This window comes from Dunckerocampus dactyliophorus, chromosome 4 (assembly GCF_027744805.1).
Source record: "Dunckerocampus dactyliophorus isolate RoL2022-P2 chromosome 4, RoL_Ddac_1.1, whole genome shotgun sequence".
Classification (NCBI taxonomy): Eukaryota; Metazoa; Chordata; class Actinopteri; order Syngnathiformes; family Syngnathidae; genus Dunckerocampus; species Dunckerocampus dactyliophorus.
The window spans coordinates 28,134,596-28,152,168 of NC_072822.1; the positions used below are offsets into that span (position 1 = coordinate 28,134,596).

At 41.0% G+C, this 17,573-nt stretch overlaps 2 protein-coding genes across 3 annotated transcripts in view; both read right to left on the reverse strand.

Annotated features, from left to right (window-relative positions):
* Positions 1–101: 101 nt before the first annotated feature.
* gle1 (GLE1 RNA export mediator) lies at positions 102–14,142 on the reverse strand. Its single transcript, XM_054774947.1, has 15 exons — positions 13,968–14,142; positions 12,489–12,701; positions 11,907–12,047; positions 11,677–11,825; positions 11,535–11,595; positions 11,196–11,453; positions 7,341–7,566; positions 6,595–6,707; positions 5,415–5,627; positions 5,143–5,333; positions 4,938–5,067; positions 4,666–4,770; positions 4,201–4,283; positions 4,043–4,106; positions 102–2,631 (listed from the first exon to the last, which is right to left on the reverse strand). The coding sequence occupies exons 1-15, from the start codon at positions 14,064–14,066 to the stop codon at positions 2,563–2,565; spliced, it is 2,115 nt and encodes a 704-aa protein (XP_054630922.1). The 5' UTR covers positions 14,067–14,142; the 3' UTR covers positions 102–2,562.
* A 1,722-nt stretch (positions 14,143–15,864) lies between these two features.
* Positions 15,865–17,573, reverse strand: part of zgc:162952 (PKc_LIMK_like_unk domain-containing protein) — a 28,757-nt gene continuing 27,048 nt past the window's right edge. For both annotated transcript variants that reach the window (XM_054774705.1, XM_054774706.1), the window contains exons 8-9: positions 16,342–16,428; positions 15,865–16,190 (exon numbers count right to left, since the gene is read on the reverse strand). In XM_054774705.1, the coding sequence (XP_054630680.1) occupies positions 16,086–16,190; positions 16,342–16,428 (192 nt within the window). In that variant the 3' untranslated portion in view covers positions 15,865–16,085. The remainder of the gene's footprint in view (positions 16,191–16,341; positions 16,429–17,573) is intronic.

Here is a 17,573-nt window from a genome sequence, read left to right on the forward strand (position 1 = left end):
ACAAGAAAATGGTGGATGCTGACACCTCATGATACTGCCATCTTGTGGCGTTAAAAGGTTTTGATTATTTATGCATTAATAATGAAATTAAACTCTTTTGTATCCTGTATGTATATTATTATATCAGACTTTAAGGACACCTTATTGTACTGTAAATTCGAATTAAATATATTGTATATTTGTCATATGTGAAGGTATATGGAGAAATGTAATTTAGAAAGGCAATGCTTCTGCTGCTTGAAGACAACAATGTCTCATTCGAGTAGAGAAGGCGTGTCCATACTTTTTCCACAAAGGAATTTTGCATATTGCTAAATACTTTTTTTTTTTTTTTGTAGAGGGAAAAAAGACTTAATAAGACAGTATAGATCGTAGATTTAGAGAGAAAACAGACTGCATTTCTCTTTTCTTTCTTTTTTCATTTTTGCTGTAGGTTTTTAATTTTTAAAATTTTATTTTTTAAATAAGTTTAAAAAAAAAACCAAATATAATCATTTTACATTATGCCTTTTCGCTCTTAAAAAAGTTATATTGATTTTATTTTAATTTTACAATGTGCCAATAAAAAAACGAGCTGGACCTGGACAGCCCTGGTGTAAATATTAGTATCACTTGGTATCAGTTGGTTTGGCTCCACCAACAGAACTACAATACATTGTTTAAATACTTTGATTTTATTAGTTTGAAGTGAAAGCGCTTCCCTAGGAGCACATCGATAACTCACAACTCCATATTTCCAAGAAGGCTGCGTGGCCAGGAATGCTGAGTGGATGCTAGCTTGACATTCCCTCTCGTATGTACTGTACTTCTAAAACAAGATATTACAACACCTAGAGTCTCAATAATATATACTAATATACTACACTATTGTATAATCAATAGATAAATATGGAGTATATTGTATATTGGCAGGGCACATATAGACAAACAACCATTCACACTCACATTCATACCTAAGGACAATTCCAATTGTCAATTTCAAAGGTCTCCAATTAACCTAACATGCATGAGCATCCCTGATTCAGTGAAATTCTAATCTTCATTGAGCACCCGTGAGTCAGTGAAAGTCGAGTCTCTGCCAGGAACTACCAGGAACAAATGACAGACCTCCGTCCGGATCCGGACCCAGTGATGGCCCTTTACCGACTTGTGACCAATTAAAGTGAACGGGAAGCATAATAACATAAAATCATGCTCGCAGACCGATCGCAGCGGCTGAATGCGGGCGTGATTACTTCAGTTATTACGGTTACGTGCCTCAAAATGAGCCAATGAAATCATTTGCTTACTTGCCGAGCGAATTCGAACCATCCATCTATTTTCTATGCTGCTTAATCTTCAAATGAGAACCTTGCTCAAACGAAAAGTTGACAAAGAAAAGCGAACATTTAAAAGTGAACGGACAGACCAATATATTCCGGAATCCAGCGCCAAACTTGACAAAACACTCATCATTGGAGGGGAAGTGTCCACCCAAGTCTGATGTGAGCGCGCGGACCCCCCTATGGAAAATCTACGACAGTCGTAGCACATTCATTCATAGCACAGTGACGTGCTAATGTGTCGTCACTAAGGATTGTATGGATATTGGAGCAGCACAAAACGTCTTTCACTGACGGGGGAGTTGGGAAGGAAGGAGGGCTGCAGCTGCAGAGATCTTACTCAAAAGGTAAAGAGAAAGAGGAATTGTGTGACAAATTCGGGCAAATCCCAATGTCAGCTACAGCAATAACAAGAAAATGTGAAACTTTAAGAGATTGTACTGTTGCAGATATCCTGCTAAAGAGACACTTTAGAGCAGGGGTCACCAACTTTTTTTTCTTGCGAGAGCTACCTTTAGAAAATGAAAATGGCCACGAGCTACTCATTTTTGTAGAAACTGTTGCCCGAAGTCAGCTGGGATAGGCTCCAGCATGCCCCCGCAACCCTAATGAGGAGGAGAAGCGGTATAGAAAATGGATGGATGGATGGATTTTCTTACCTTATTTTAACCCAAACAAATCAAATATGCTTGTTTTCATTCACAAAATGCTAGTATCCACAACTCACATTTTATGTTTCTGAATACATTTCTTTCTAGTGTTCTCACATTACTAATTGAAAACCTGAATGAAAAGCAGGCGCCTCATTTGGTCGTGGGGGGCTACCTGGTGCCCGCGGGCACTGTGTTGGTGACCCCTGCTTTAGAGAAACCAGTGCAGTTTTCTTTAACTGCAATTGAGGTGCCAAAATAATTGTGTTAAGGGTGATAAGCAAGGTTTCATTACATTTGATGTTCGTATGAGTTAGACCGTTTGATGCAATTTAAGGCAAAATAAGATTCGGACCTTCGCTGTGGAAAAAAAACGGCATCCACGGTAAAAGACCACTGCTTTAAATGTTCAAGTTTAAGTACGAGATAGCCATTGCTGTGTTATGTTCACAGTCATGTTATGGAGCTTCAGCTCTGGAGTTGCAATAAAACACTTAAACATGATTCCATTGAATTCATTAGTGTCTTTCACTGCAGGAGAAAGATGCAGAGTCCATGCAGCCTGATTATCCAAAGCTTTCTCTCAAGCATCATGACCGCCAGAACGCGACACTAAGCTGGCCTTTGGGTGGACTTATGTGCCGTTCCTGCAGTGATTTCTGTGTGGGAGAGAAGAAAACAGTCAATTTATTATTCACGATTTGTATTATTCATTCACTTTCTGTGGAACCACCTTTCACTACATCAGCCACAATGCCTTCCATTCAATCGCATAAATATCAGTAATGTCATTCAAGTATCGATATTTCAATAATGGACATAAATACACAGTCATGTGTATGCGATGTGCTTACGATGTGTGATTTGAATGTGCAGGCTTCATCAGTTTATGCTCAAAAACTAGGTGGGACACACACAAGTCAGACCAGATAGGACAGCTGTAGTCTAAGAACTTGGTGCAAGATCCAATCTATTTATCCTCCAAAGGAGGAGGCAAGTCCAGACAGGAATGGTTTAGCTCTTTAGCAATTAGGATACAATTGCGTATCCTGTGGCGGTCGTTTGGGTGGTATCACCTTCGTTAGCATCCCCTTCAGATGTAATGATGGTCATGGACCCGCCTGAAACCAAAGTGGCTGTGTCTTGTTTATTTGTTAGAGGCTAAATGATTGAATCTTTTAGGAAGGGATGGAAGGACAGCATAGTATGTGGGAGAAAGGTGGTGTCGTAGTGAACTGTCATTTCGTAGTCGCAAGCCAGCCCTGAATACTTGGCCAAAGCCACAGCCCTTGACTCCATCGCTACACATCCTCTCCATTGAGGGTGCTTTCTAAAATGGCAACTTTCTATTGGAGTATCTAAAGCTGCTCTTAAAAGAACCCTGCTTCCACACCACCCTCTTCCTGTATGTTCAGCATCCTGCCCTTTCTGGTCCAAATAACAGGATTAACTTTTTCCTCAGAGTACTGGGATGGAATGGAAACCAGGAGGACTGCAGAGGTGCACGTGTGGTGAATCTCGGACTGTCTTGAACTCAAAAGTATTGGGGTGCTGTACAATACATCCGCGACTTCGGGACATTCGAGGATCGAGGAGGAAATATTGTGGGTTTAAACTGTTTTGTGTTGTAGGGACAGACTATGTGTTTGTTTTTTCTTGTTGGCCGGTACCCTTTAGATGGGATGAACAGGATTGATTTACCACAGTTAAAAGAGATGCTACTGTGGTTGAAAGTAAATGTTTGTATTTTTTCCTCAGCTGATATGAGGTCCTCCCGTGACCTCTAGAATGCATTGTACCTTTGACACGTAGAGAAATTAAGTGCATTGTGATAAACACACAAAATCAGCAACTAATCAAATACTCATTTCATATTTATTAAATCTTATTAGAATATATAGAATATCTTGTGCGGTCCAGAACATCACTGCTGATGTGGAAAAAATTCGACCTCCTTTCAAGGTGATAGATTGTAGATAGATTTTATAGGTCAACAAAATGAAAGGTATTGGTGGTGATCTGCATTCTCTCAATTCTCTTGGAGTAATTAGTTCTACAAGCATCTCGTACCTCCAGAAAGTGTCTGAGTCTGCAGACTGATCCCATCTGTCCACTGCTTGTTACAGCTTCAATCCTGGAACACACACACACACACACGCGGGTCATCATATGCAAGTAAGGAGTGTTCCTGACCATGGCTGCTAAGCAAGTGGTGCGTGAGTGTGTACCTGGCCAAATATTGCTCTTTCAGAAGCAGGAGGAGTTTCCAGAACTGGCCCTGATAGCTCTTCAACAAAGCATGACCACAAACCTGAAGGAGTACACACACACAGACACACAATAAAGCGTGGACATTCACACACCTGTTACCCCTTTTCCTCTACACACAACTTCACTGCTGGTAATGGCTTCGTTGGGAGGCGGAGTTAACTCCTCCCCTACTTCATGATGCAAACGCTTCAACACTCAACCCAGCAAGCTTTTGGAGCCAAGTAAGAAGCAGGAAAAAGGGCTCTAGCTCGGCATCCCTGAGGCGCCTCCATCATGGAAAAGAAAAGCTGGGGAACCTACCTGGAACCAGCCACAGTGGAAAAGGGCTGTGTGTGTGTTTCAGCATTTGCTCAGAGTAGACAAGTCAAAGGCCCAAAGAAGTCATTGAGGCTTCTGTTTTCCACATTCCAAGTAGGACGCACCTCAAGAAAGTCAAACAACAGCGTCGCTGTGATGTCAGCAATGGGCTCCATGTTGAGCATCTGAGCCAACCAGCGCCAGCCGTTGTTCAGACCATGACGAGACCACTGAAAGCACAACAAGCAATTGTCAGTGTTTTGTTCCACTGAGGAAAAGAAGACAAAGAGTTTTGAAAGACAGATGCCAGTGTTAACGAGCACCAAGCATCATGCATTGACTTTTCCAATCCTTCCAAAGGCATTACTCAGCACACAAGAAGTCAAACACTTCCTACCCCCTGCTTGGAGTCAAACGGCCACCTCAGTTGGATCACGGCAGCATAGAGGCGGATCATGCCAGACATCCTTTTTAGGAAACTATCTTGACCTTCAACCCCAGAGTCATCCACGCGGAAACCAAGAATTCTGTGGAGTGAAAAAGCCACTGGCTATTAAAGGCATCCTCCCTCTGACTTTCACAGCTCCCTTTGTCTCACTCACCTCTGATATTCCTCCACAGACGTGCCGTCCTTCATCCTAGGATAGTGTGGAACCGTGTACGGACATTTTTTGTGCAGGTGGCCGAGTATGAGGTCGCCCAGTCGGGGGTGCAGCTCCCAGATACCCGACGCCACCACACCGATGGGGAAGGCTGCTTCGTGATGAGCCGCCACCTCCTCCTCACCTTGTTTCTACAACAAGAAATCCCGAGGTGCCGCATGACCTTGCCATCTTCTGCTGTTAACAGATGGGTGTGGGGATGTAGTACTCACCACAAACTTCTCAGCCATTTTGTAATACACAAAGTCCAGGCCCTGTGGATGCTGCGATGTGGACACTGACTTGCCCCCAGACACCACCGCCTGACCAGAGAGCAGCTTGTCCAGCTTTTCAAAGATTCCTCGTAGATGAGATCCAGAATTGAAGGAAATTTGACTGATGGGGATCATGGAGGCTTTCTGGAGGTCCAACTTCAATCTCTGTGTCTGCACACGCATGCATACACACACACACACACACACACACATACACAAACATAGACAGAAAGATGGACATGTTGATGACTAGGGGTGTGACAAGATCTCGTGTTCGGAGATCTCGTGAGATTAAAACGCGATGAGATTTCTCATTCAGAAAAAACTGTCTTGCAGACTCTCGGCCTGGAACGATAACCAATAAATCACACGATAAATGAACCTTTAGCATCAAAAGAGCCATTTTGCCTGCTCTTCCAGCAAAGAAAAATAGTCTGGAGCTGCAAAACATTACACAACTTATAAACTTTCAAAAATTATTATTATTTTTTTTTTCCAATTTGACCTGTTACAACTACATAATTCAACTAAGTTCAGAGTGCATGTGTAGGCCTACTCTGAAATAGTTTGAAAAACACTAAAATATCGAGACATTTTTGACTCATTCCCGTATATGTGAAATTAAAGCAAGATGTAGCCAACTCAGCATCATTGGCAGTGAAGGCGAAGGAACATGTCCTTTCAGAATGAAACTGTTCATTTAAAATAGTTTTATTTTTGTTTTTTTAGGGACGTATCCATGACCCGACCCCTTGTTTAGGGACTAACCAAGTACTCAAAACGACAACCTTCAGATTATTCAACTACTTCCAACCCTAGTATTAGCCCATGAATAAATACGATTTTTATGCTTAAACACAAAAAACCCCCCAGTAATGTGTGAGTAATGCATACTTCTCAGAAAGTAGGGAGTTGTGCTCCTGAAAAGTTGTAAAATATTCCAAAATGCACCATGTTTTGTGAATTAGTTAAATATATATATATATTTTTTAAGTCTGTGAAGTCATATATTTTGTCACTGTACTTTCTTAAAAGTAATGTTAAAATCTCATCTCGTGAGCAGAGTGTCACAGTCCTAGAGATGACTCAGACAGTGGCGTGGTTCACGTCATCTTGATGAGAAAGTGCACAAACCAACCTGGACATCCTTTGAGGAGGCGAGCTTTTCTATGGATTGAGCGCACTGAATAAGAGACTCCTGCAACTCATCGTACCATTTCAACGTTGTGTCTTCAGCGTTGTTCTGCAGCCCTGTTGGAGGACATGAAGGTCAAACACTCATCTCACACTTGATAGGATCATTTCACACAACTAAAGTCAAGCAACAACAATTGATATCTGCCTTTAAGACAGTAAGTGCACACAAGCGCAGCCATGCATTAGTGAAGCAGGATTGATTGATTAATTGATTAAAGTTTAACGACACTATCAACACAAAGTGTTATGTAAGTGTCTGGACCTTAATATGTGACGTTATTAATGACAAAACCTGTTTCTCGGGAGTGTAATCTATCAATTTAATTAGGGAGTAGAGCTTGTAAGATAGAAACTGATCTACTTTACCGGGAAAAATTCCCTACTCTTTTCGAACAGAGAAGTACGGTAGGTTCTTTAATGTTCAAATGGTGTGGCTTTTCTTTATACGGGATGGCGGCTTAAAGTCTCCTCTGTAAGACTAGATACTGAATAAAATGGCCTGCCAAAGGGTCCTGTTTCCATTATCTAAAATCTAATAAAAAGATTTATTTCTTTAAGAAACTCTATGATGCATGATCGCGGAACTTCGCTGAACAAGGTTTTCAGATAGTAAAGCAGGAAAGCAGCATGCTCGAATGGGAATCATGTCAAAAATGGATATGTTTTTGGGAAGAATTGTGAGTGTACCTTGCTTATGTGCTTTCTCTTTAGCAGACAGCTCTGCCTTCTCTTGGGCTTGCTGTTGAGTCTTCAGCTCAGACAGCTTCCTGCAGGACTCTTCCTCCTCTAGCTCTTTCTTCTTCTTCTCCTCCTGAGCTTTGGCGGCTTCCTCTTGCATCAAGCGGATCAGTGTCCTCATTTCATGGAGGGCCCGCTCTGCCACGGTCATGTCTTCCACGCTGGGATACTGTCCCTGTAAAGATGCCGTCAAAAAGTAAGACGAGTCAGACACTCCACACTTCCTCAAAGCTCAAGTCCTCAACACCTTTTACACTGGAACAATCAGCAGGTCATCAGCCATCCACACAGACACACACACACACAAGCGCTCTGCCAGACGCGTTCACGGCCACACAAAACAGTCAGACATCACAAATTCCTAACACTACACAACTTTTTGCTGGCTACAAAATCATACTTGCCTGCAGAGAGGAGTTTATTACAGTCTCATATCAAACCAGAATTAATGATAATGTAGAATGATGAGTTCTGTGTTGTCAGACCGTCACTGAAGCCGTGAATGCGTGCGGTGCTGCATGTGTGGAGACATCTACGTTCGTTCATATTCTTCTGCTACTTTGACAGATATTCCGACACTAACCCGTTTTATTCAATAAAGCGATTTTTGATCGAGCACATCCTTGTCATTTTTGTAGTGTCTGTAGATGCTACAACAACAATAATAATAATAATAACAATATTAAACCAAAAAGAGCCCTGGTATCGGGATAGTATTGGTACTGGCTGATATCCAAATTCAGGTATTGGGATCAGATCAGAAGCGAAAATATGTGCGTTGGTGCATCCCTAACTCACACTACTACATTCGTACTGGGCGGGACCTCTCCTGGCCCCGCTCACACATTAGAGCTGCACCAGTCAAAACTTGCTTGCTTGTTGTTTTTTTTTTTTAAAAACTGAATTAAATGTGCAACCCTTACTCTGACAGATAGGCCTATCACGATAACAAATTTTGCTGGTCCATAATTGTGCTACAAATTATCCTCGATAACCAATTTTAAATCGAAAAAAAATTGTTTTGACAATTTTTCCAATAATTGTCATGAGGTATACTATACATTTGAACCACTAGATGGTACTCAAGTATAGTGTACGGTGTACCTGTGTGAGACATTAGCTTGACACAGAAGCTGCCTGTATGCATGTTTTTGCGATGTAGCCAGCGACACTGGTTGTGAGAGTGCACCATTTTGCACTGTATTGTTTATATTGCCGGCCAAACGCCTCAGTAAGCGTTGACTGTTGGGACGAAGGCTCCGCTGGCCAAGGCACCTACATCGGTAGCCCCCCCCCCCCAACTTAAGAAAACTGTCCGTGTCGGTCGTCTGTGTTCGTGCGCTCACCATGTTCATTCTGTTTAAAACCGAAATGTTCCCACATTGTGTGTGTCGGCTGTGGCATTTGCCTCAAAAAGCTTCAGTGAGTGACTGATAAGAACTCGAGTAGTAAAAGAAATTGTGTTTCCCATCACTACTGTGCATTTGTGGCAGCAGCTGCAACAGATTTGTTTCCGTTTCAATCCACCTAACACTCCACACTTTATGGTTCATGGGAACGAGAAGTGACATATGCAACGAACGCCCTCCGTACCACGCTGGGTGCTGAGACGGTGCCAAAGGACATGTTAATGATGGCCCTGATTGAAATAAAGGGCATCCTCAAATGAAGGCCCTTGGGTTATGTCTCCTATGTCTCCTCCTTGGGTTATCACGCCCAGCTCCTTGTTGGGGCGACCACTCCCTCAAATGCTGAGGCAGAATTGCTGAGTCGGAAAAGGTGGCGTCATTCGTAAGTTTTAGTAGATCACTTCTGGAAGCACAACATCCAGCGCTTACAAACCCCACAGAAATGGCAGAGCAAAAAGAATGGGCACAGTCATTCCTATCATGGATCAGTAAACCCACTGGCAAGTAGGCACTGTCAAGACTGCCATTCCTGGAGCCGACGGCCGAGTAAGGACAGATGTACAGTAATTCAAGTAAACGACCAAAACTACACTCTTCTAGTTCATCTCATCGAGCTGTCAGCTCTACCTCAGACAATGCCGACACCTGATGGTCAAATTCACACATCAAATTTAGGGGCAGCTGTAGATAAGAATATCTCAGTAGTACCCATAGTCTTCTTCATTTAAGTTAATGTGTTGTTCCATGTAGCTCTTGATTACGACACTAGAGGGGAACGTAAAGGAATCAATGCAGCACCACGGTGTTATAGCCATAATGTGTACCTCATTATGTTTCATTGGTAGTGTGTGTCCATAGAAAAAAAAACAAAAAACACACACACAATAACGATTACAGAAGAAGTTCAACTATAAATCTGGATCTGGACATTCTCTTCCCATCCTGCAATCACCTGAACATATAACTGCTGTCCTGACCTGATACCCGGAACTGACTGCTAATAGCCAGTATTCAAACCAGTTTCAATCCTCATTAAAGTAATATTCATTTTCTAAAATGTTGCCTCTGTCATGAATTACTTGCAAGAGGGGCGATTGCATTAATGAAATGATGGGTTCCATTCTGCTGTATAACTACAAATTCTTTTATAGTAGTCCCTCGTTTACCACTGTTAAATGGTTCCAGACCTGAATGTGATAAGTGAATTTCTGCAAGTAGGATTCCTTATTTATAAATGGAATATTTTGGTAGTTAGAGTGCAGAAAACATCTTTACGACCTTCTGAATATGTTTTTTTAACATTATTAGAGACCTCTAGACATGAAATAACACCCCAAAATTCCCCTTCACACTCCTATTCCACAATATAGTAGACATAATAAAAAAAAAAATCAGCAATCATTTAAGACATAAATAAGACCCGTGCTTGTGTGTGTTGCTTGAAATGTGTACTGGTGGTGCAGACAGGAAGTGACGTTAGGTGTTCAGAGTTAAGTTTTAGCATAGCGAGGTTTACGGCTGCAACAATAGACTATGTTAGGGATTATTGTGCCTCTTGTGAGATCATTCAAACCTGCAATAAGAGCCTGTTGTTCCGGTGATCAAGTCTGGTGCTTGTGGGTCATGCCCAACATTACAGTAACATTACTGACACCTAGTGCCCAGTGTAGAATACTACATATCATTACAACATCTTTGAACGAGTCTTTTGAATGCCTTGTATTTGTATTTTACTTCATTTAGACATTTTATGCTTGAAATGCAAATGAAATTAATTTTGGCAAAAATAATACATTTTGCTTGACTGTGTACATTTTTGACTAAATATAAGTCGTATTTAACCACAAAACAGCATGATTTATCAATTAATATATTTTGAAAAAACGTGATAGAGTGAAGACGCAAAATTTGAAGCATGAACTGGCACGGGATTACTGTAAATGTGGACTATTTTGACCCTTGTTTTGGAGTCGTTATTATTTATTGTGGATAAGAATGCCGCTGTCAATCATTTGTGAGAGGAGTTCATGAATTCATGACATAAACGAGTCACAGGTGAACGTTGTGTTGTCAGTATCACTTTCGGATCATCCTGATTCTTATGTTTTATTTATGTAAGGAATTGTGTTGGTTATCATGAAATAAACTGCTGTGAGTGATATCAATACTGCCGTTCTTTGACTTTGCTATGTTGCGTACCTGCATGTGGATGGAATCGTGTCGGGCCTCACATGAGTCGATCGTTCAGTGCTTTAGGTGTTGAGTGGGCCCAAGCACAGAACGACTGCCCTAGAGTGAGCACTCCCTAAGTTTCACGTTTAAAATAATGCATTTTGAGATGCATGTAGTGTGATTTGATCGAAGAATAAAAACATCAACCAAATATTACACTCACGTCTGTCGTCTTTCGAACCACCTCAGACACCTGGGAGCACAGTTGGTTCCCACGGGTGCTGTACGTGCCAACACTGGCTGAAGGGACGGTGGTCTGGGTCTGGGTGGAGGGCTCCAGCAGCTGGTTGAGCTGCAGGATCTCCTCTTGAATGGAGTTGAGGTTACGCAGTCTCTCTTTGCCTTCAACCTGCCGCTGTCGCTCCAGCTCTGCCTCCCTCAGGCGCTGCTGCTCTGCTTCCCTCAGACGGAGGTTGAGGATCTTTGGAACAGTAGGACAAGTCATCAAACATTTGCCAGGCGTTTCCAAGCGGATGACGGTGTGCTTGGCTTGTACCAATACCTTCAATCTGTGGCGATGCTCTTCTTTCAGCTTTTCTTGACGACCAATGCTCTCTTTTGTCCTACGGCACAGTAATGTAACAAAAAAACATCAACAGGAAAGTCACCCCCCTACTGCCCAGTATATATGTTAGTCATCTCACTCTCTGTCCATCATATCCATCATGCTCTGGTACTCCTGCCTCTGCTTCAACTCCATGCGCTCTTCAAAGCGTTTCAGCTGCTCGTTCTGACCGCGAACCACCTGCGCTACCATCTCCTCATGGAGCTCTTGATGCACTCTGAAAGCCCTCTATTCCACAAAAACATAACATACAACGTTCACATTCAGTCTTAAAGTTAGAAAAAGTCAAGATTTGCTCATCGCTCTGACCCGTGCTTTTCTACGGTATGACTCCTCTATCTGGAGGATGCTTCCAGTCGTTGCCATGGCTTCAGGAGAGAGCAAGGATATGGCTGGCGGGGACGAGGGACTCCTGACTTCCTCCGAATCCTTCTCGTTATGACTTTCAATCTGACGTGAGGAAAGAACAGAGGCAAGAATTCAAAAGAGGAGCATCACATCACTTCACATCCACGTGTGCGCCAACAACATTTGCAAAACAGTCTTTCCTCTCGGTTTACAGCTTTTGGGGGGGGGGGGCAGCATCCACATGCGCACACATGTGCGTGCACAGCGTAGCTGACCTATGTGATTTGGAGCTGTGCTTGAAACTGTCCTGTGGTAGAGACGCAAGAAGAATTTTAAAAATATGCATTATTTTCCGGTTATGAATCCAAATTGGAGCAAAGTGCAGCCCAAATGTAACTGTAGAGGAGCAATGGCATTGTACGCGGCTATGCTGAGCGCGTGTTTGTGTGGATGAGCCACCACCCCAACGCTGTAAACTACACTGCAATCTGATTTCATTTGTGTTTTGTGTACTTGATTGTGAGAAGTGGGGACGTGACTTGCCTCTTCTTGTGCTGCAGTGACTGTGTCGTTCTTGCCAGTGGTGTCACCACTTGATCCAGTGGAGCAATCTGAGGCAGAGAGTCCGGGACTGGAAAGACCAGAGCTAAAGCTCAAACCTGCAAACTTCTGAGGGGACTGGGAGGTGAGTTGTTGCAGGATGACTCCAGACTGAGAAGACAGGCTGAGCGAGTCTTTATAACCTGCCAAAATATCCTACAAAAATAACAAAACATGTTGAAGAATGACAGGAAATAGTAAAGAGTAAAGCTATCCTGTCCAACACAGAAACATCCTATAGAAACAATACAAGTCTTCAACCTTAAATGGAATGATAGCAATGAAGGGGAACAAACAAAGTTATATTTTATGTCTAATTGTTCAGCTGTCTGTAAATGCATGATATCATTTTACAAGTGTGGACAGTGCATTCATTGCGCCATGCATTGAACAAAAACCAGCCATGTCTTTTTTTTCCAGCATTTCAACCACTTTAGGAAGTTCGAAAACCACTGGAACTAGACTTCTCAAATGTGGACTGGATTAATCTACAGACTCTGAAGGTCTTAAACACACTTTATGATTTGTGAAACCTTTATTGTGCTTGTGAAAAAAATGCAATAAAAGGCACAAGTCTCGTTTTTTCAGCATCTAAACCACATTAGACCAGAACAGAAACTGTCTTTTGATGAACCTTCAAGGTCTGTAGATTAATCCAGTCCAGATTTCAGAAGTCTAGGTCCAGTGTTTTTTTGTTTTTTTTACTGGATCAGGCCGAATGTGGTCCAGAAGCTGAAATGATGGGAGAAAAGTGCATTTATTGCATTTTCACAAATAAAATAAAAATTCCAGTGATTCAGTGATTGTCAGCCAAAGGTAGTGTCTTACCTAAAATGTTTTCACATCGATAAGTGTCACATAAAACAGACAATCAGTGGGCAAACAGTCATGCTGCATATTAAGTTAATTCCACCTTAAATCGAATTGGTAGCTAATGTCGGCGTTGTGCTTCAGTCGCCAATGTTTTCCTGCTACTACGTTACAAAGCTAGTCAACCAGGGTTGTGGTTGCTCACACAAGGGAAAACACTGGCCCTACCCATCGTTTTGGTAGAGACCTGCAAGTCACACGCTCAGCCACATAGCTGCGGCGCTATTACAGGATCAGGACGTAGTGACTACGCTGTGGCATAATTCAGCCTTCATCGTTCATGTAATAATTGTCTTCGTTTCCCAGGGTAAAAAAATACAACACTCTTGAAGAGTCATGAGTTTAACTGAGTCATTTGTTATTTACGACTAAATAAGCTACGTTAGGCTAAAATGTGTTTATTTATTTCATTTATTAAACAAAAGTAAACATTTACAACAAACGTGGCATTATTTTCAAATAAATTTCCCAGGTTGAAAAAGTACCAGAACCATTATATGCAATACGTTTAATATTTTGGACTGAATAAAATGCTAAGACTTGTTGACTCACCTCACCCCTCGCCGACCAAAAGGGATCAAATGTGATCTTTCCCTTTGACGAGTTTTTCAGAGCTTGTAAGGTTTCCCAACGAAGAGTATCGGTGGACATCGTGAACGAAGTAAATCAGGTAAAAAGATGGGAAATAGTTTACCACTCTCTTATGCATAAGCTCTTCTTCGACTTCTTTTTTTTCTTCTTCTTCAGTGTAATGGCGAGGCGCAATCATGGCTTTTAAGCGTGCATACCGCTAGCTACGCCGCCTGCTGTATCGGAGTACGTCATGTGGACTGCACAAGCTACTTTCATGAGCTGTTTATTATCTATATATATATATATATATACAGTATATATATATATATATATATATATATATATATATATAAAGCTGTAACAAGCAGCGGACAGATGAGATCAGTCGGCAGACTCGGATACTTTCTGGAGGTACGAGATGCTTGTACTTGTAGAATTTACTTGGAAGAAATGTGTTGACAAAAATGTGTGGACTGTTGACAAAATCAGTGAGTCACTGAGTGAACAGCTAAAATCTACGACCTTGAAAGGAGGTCAAGTTTTATCCACATCCACTAATTCCTCCGCATACGGGTGAAGAAAATGTGATGTTCTGGACCGCACAAAATCTTCTCATTGTGGATTACATTCAAATGGGAGTCTTCTAGCATGTTTGACTGCTTATTGAAATGTTGACACTTGAATCACCTTGTTGATATATTTGTGATTGAACGGAAGGAATTGTGGGTAGTTGCACAGAAAGTGAATGAATTATGAATAATGATTTGAATGTATTCTCGTCTCCCCCTCAGAAATCACTACAGGAACAGCACGTAAGTCCACCCAAAGGGCACCTTAGTGCCGCGTTGTGGAGGTCATGATGCTGAGGGCCAACAGGTACCGTCTAATCTATAATAAATGGATGCATGGCAAACACTGCGCTTACAGAAATGATCACGTGTAAAATTGCTCGAAAAATGAGAGTTAGTTGCAAATGCTATATTAAAACTTTATTTGTCATGTTTTTAGACGGATAATACAAACATGTTGAGAATGTCAAAGATGCCGTGAGTTTGGGGTGTAAAAAGTATATTAGCACATAAAAACAGATCATCATGTGCCATCCCATCTACACCTGCCTCCCTGTCTCTCACTCATGACATCGAAATAGTTGACAGAGTCATCTCCACCTTTTAAATCCAAAACTATCCAAGCTTATAATCCTCAGACGCATACATCTTCTATTTAAGACAAAGTCTGTCATCCTTGTTTGTTTGGAAAGCATGAATGGAACATTTGTGTGATTTTCATTTCCTAGATAAACAAATAACTTTATATATGTCCATTATATTATTGAAATATTTATGAATGCAATTATCATAAAATTAGATCTCAAATATAGTATTCTTATAGTATTTTAATATAGTGTATTATTACAGTATATTATTTAAACTATTATTTAAATACTTAATAAATTCCCTCACACTTTAGTCTAACTTTTATAGTTTAAGTATTTATTAAATTATTAATTTCAATAAGTATCTATAATACTATATAATATTTTCATTATTTAGATAACATTTAAATAAATTTCCTCACACCTTAGTGTATCTTTGGCAGAGTTTAAATATTCATTCATATACACACACACATATTGTATACTGTATATATATATATTTTTTTCTCCATTATATAAGGTATAATATTTAGAATATTACATAATATTTTCATTTATTATTTAGATTTAAGTATTATTTAAATAGTAAATCATAAGATATCAATAAGTGTTGGTGTGTAGTCTGACCCATCAATATCATTTTATGATATCACAATAAAGTCCTCAAAGTCAACGTGTCAGCTGCTGCGTCACCTTTTTGCGTTGGGATCAAATACTTCCTTCAATCAAAAAAATGACCTTTATTTCATGTTATTTTTTACAATCTGTTAAAATAAAGTTAGCATACAAATGATGGCCTGCTCATCCTAAATCAGTGGGGCATCAAACACTTACTTTTTCCCCACAGTACATTTGCATCGCTCCTAATATACTTTGATTTGAAATATTTGTGATTGTTTGTCGTCAGGTTGGTCCCTCCTGCGATTGAGGGTCAAGGCAAGTCAGGTGGTGGTCAGATGAAATGTTGGCGGAGGTTCCAGACTCTCTGCAACTTCTTCTAAGTGGTCCAACAACTCTGTGAACGCTGGACGTCTGAAGGACTCCACCTCGGGGACAAAGAAATCAAATGGACAAAATGTTTCTATGCGGGTAGGGCGAGTAGTACCACCATTTCATACTACTGTATTTGTACTGTTCCTTTTTTTACATGAATGAGATGTTTTACACAATTTAGGTTAAAAAAAAAACACGAGCTACCATACAACAGCTGGCTGCCAGTTGTAAAAGACGCTGAGGACAGTCGGTCAGCATCTCGTTGAATGCATTCTCATCCAGCCCATAGTCCTAAAATATAAAACATCTGTTATCTACAACCTATTGGCAAACCACTTACAACACTTCCTCTTTTACAACATGAATCTATATACACAGTATACTGTGTATGTGCATATGTATATACAGTATAGTGTTTGTATGTAAATGTAATATACATATAACAAAAACAAATACACAAAGTGCATTATTGTCGTGAATGTAATATAATCATTTCAATATATTTATGTAATATTTATTCAACGTTTACATTTGAAACATGTTTAATGCATCAACTTGCATTAACTTGTATGTATTATTCATACAAATATGTTTATGTATAGCATTAATGAATATGAATAAATACACTGCTCAAAAAAATTAAAGGAACATTTTGAAAACACATCAGATCTAAACTGGGGGAAAAATGATCTTGAATATCTTTCCTGATAATAAGTGGGTGATGTATTAGTAACAAAATGATGCCACATCATTTGATAGAAATGAAAATGATCACCCTATAGAGGGGGGAAATCAAAGACACCCCAAAAATGAAAGTGAAAAAATGATGCAGCACACTGGTCCATTTTGCCAAAATGTCATTGTAGCAACTCAAAATGATTCTCTGTAGTTTGTGTGGCCCCCACGTGCTTGTACGCATGCCTGACAATGTCGGGGCATGCTCCTAATGAGACTACGGATGGTGTCCTGGGGGATCTCCTCCCAGATCTGGACCAGGGCATCGCTGCGGTACCTGGACGCTTGGAGGAGATTCCAGGAGACAGGTAGTTACTCCAGGAGAGCTGGACAGGGCCGTAGAAGGTCCTTCAATCCTCAGCAGGATCGGTATCTGCTCCTTTGTGCAAGGAGGAACAGGATGAGCACTGCCAGAGCCCTACAAAATGATCTCCAGCAGGCCACTGGTGTGAATGTTTCTGACCAAACAATCAGAAACAATCTGAGGGCCCGACGTCCTGTAGTGGGCCCTGTGCTCACTGACCAGCACCGTAGAGCTCCATTGGCATTTGCCATAGACCACCAGAATTGGCAACTACACCACTGGTGCCCTGTGCTCTTCCCTGATGAGAGGAAGTTCAACCTGAGCACATGCGACAGACGTGAAAGGGTCTGGAGATGCCGTGGAGAACGTTATGCTGCCTGCAACATCATTCAGCATG

What these genes read in the sequence shown, in the direction of transcription:
- gle1 (XM_054774947.1), bottom strand. Translation starts at nt 14,066, where the DNA reads ATGTCCACCGATACTCTTCGTTGGGAAACCTTACAAGCTCTGAAAAAC. An exon ending in CATACCGTAGAAAAGCACGG is followed by an intron (nt 11,826 to 11,906) that starts GTCAGAGCGATG and finishes TTTGTGGAATAG; the next exon opens with AGGGCTTTCAGAGTGCATCA. An exon ending in TGTTGTTTGACTTTCTTGAG is followed by an intron (nt 4,284 to 4,665) that starts GTGCGTCCTACT and finishes GTACTCCTTCAG; the next exon opens with GTTTGTGGTCATGCTTTGTT.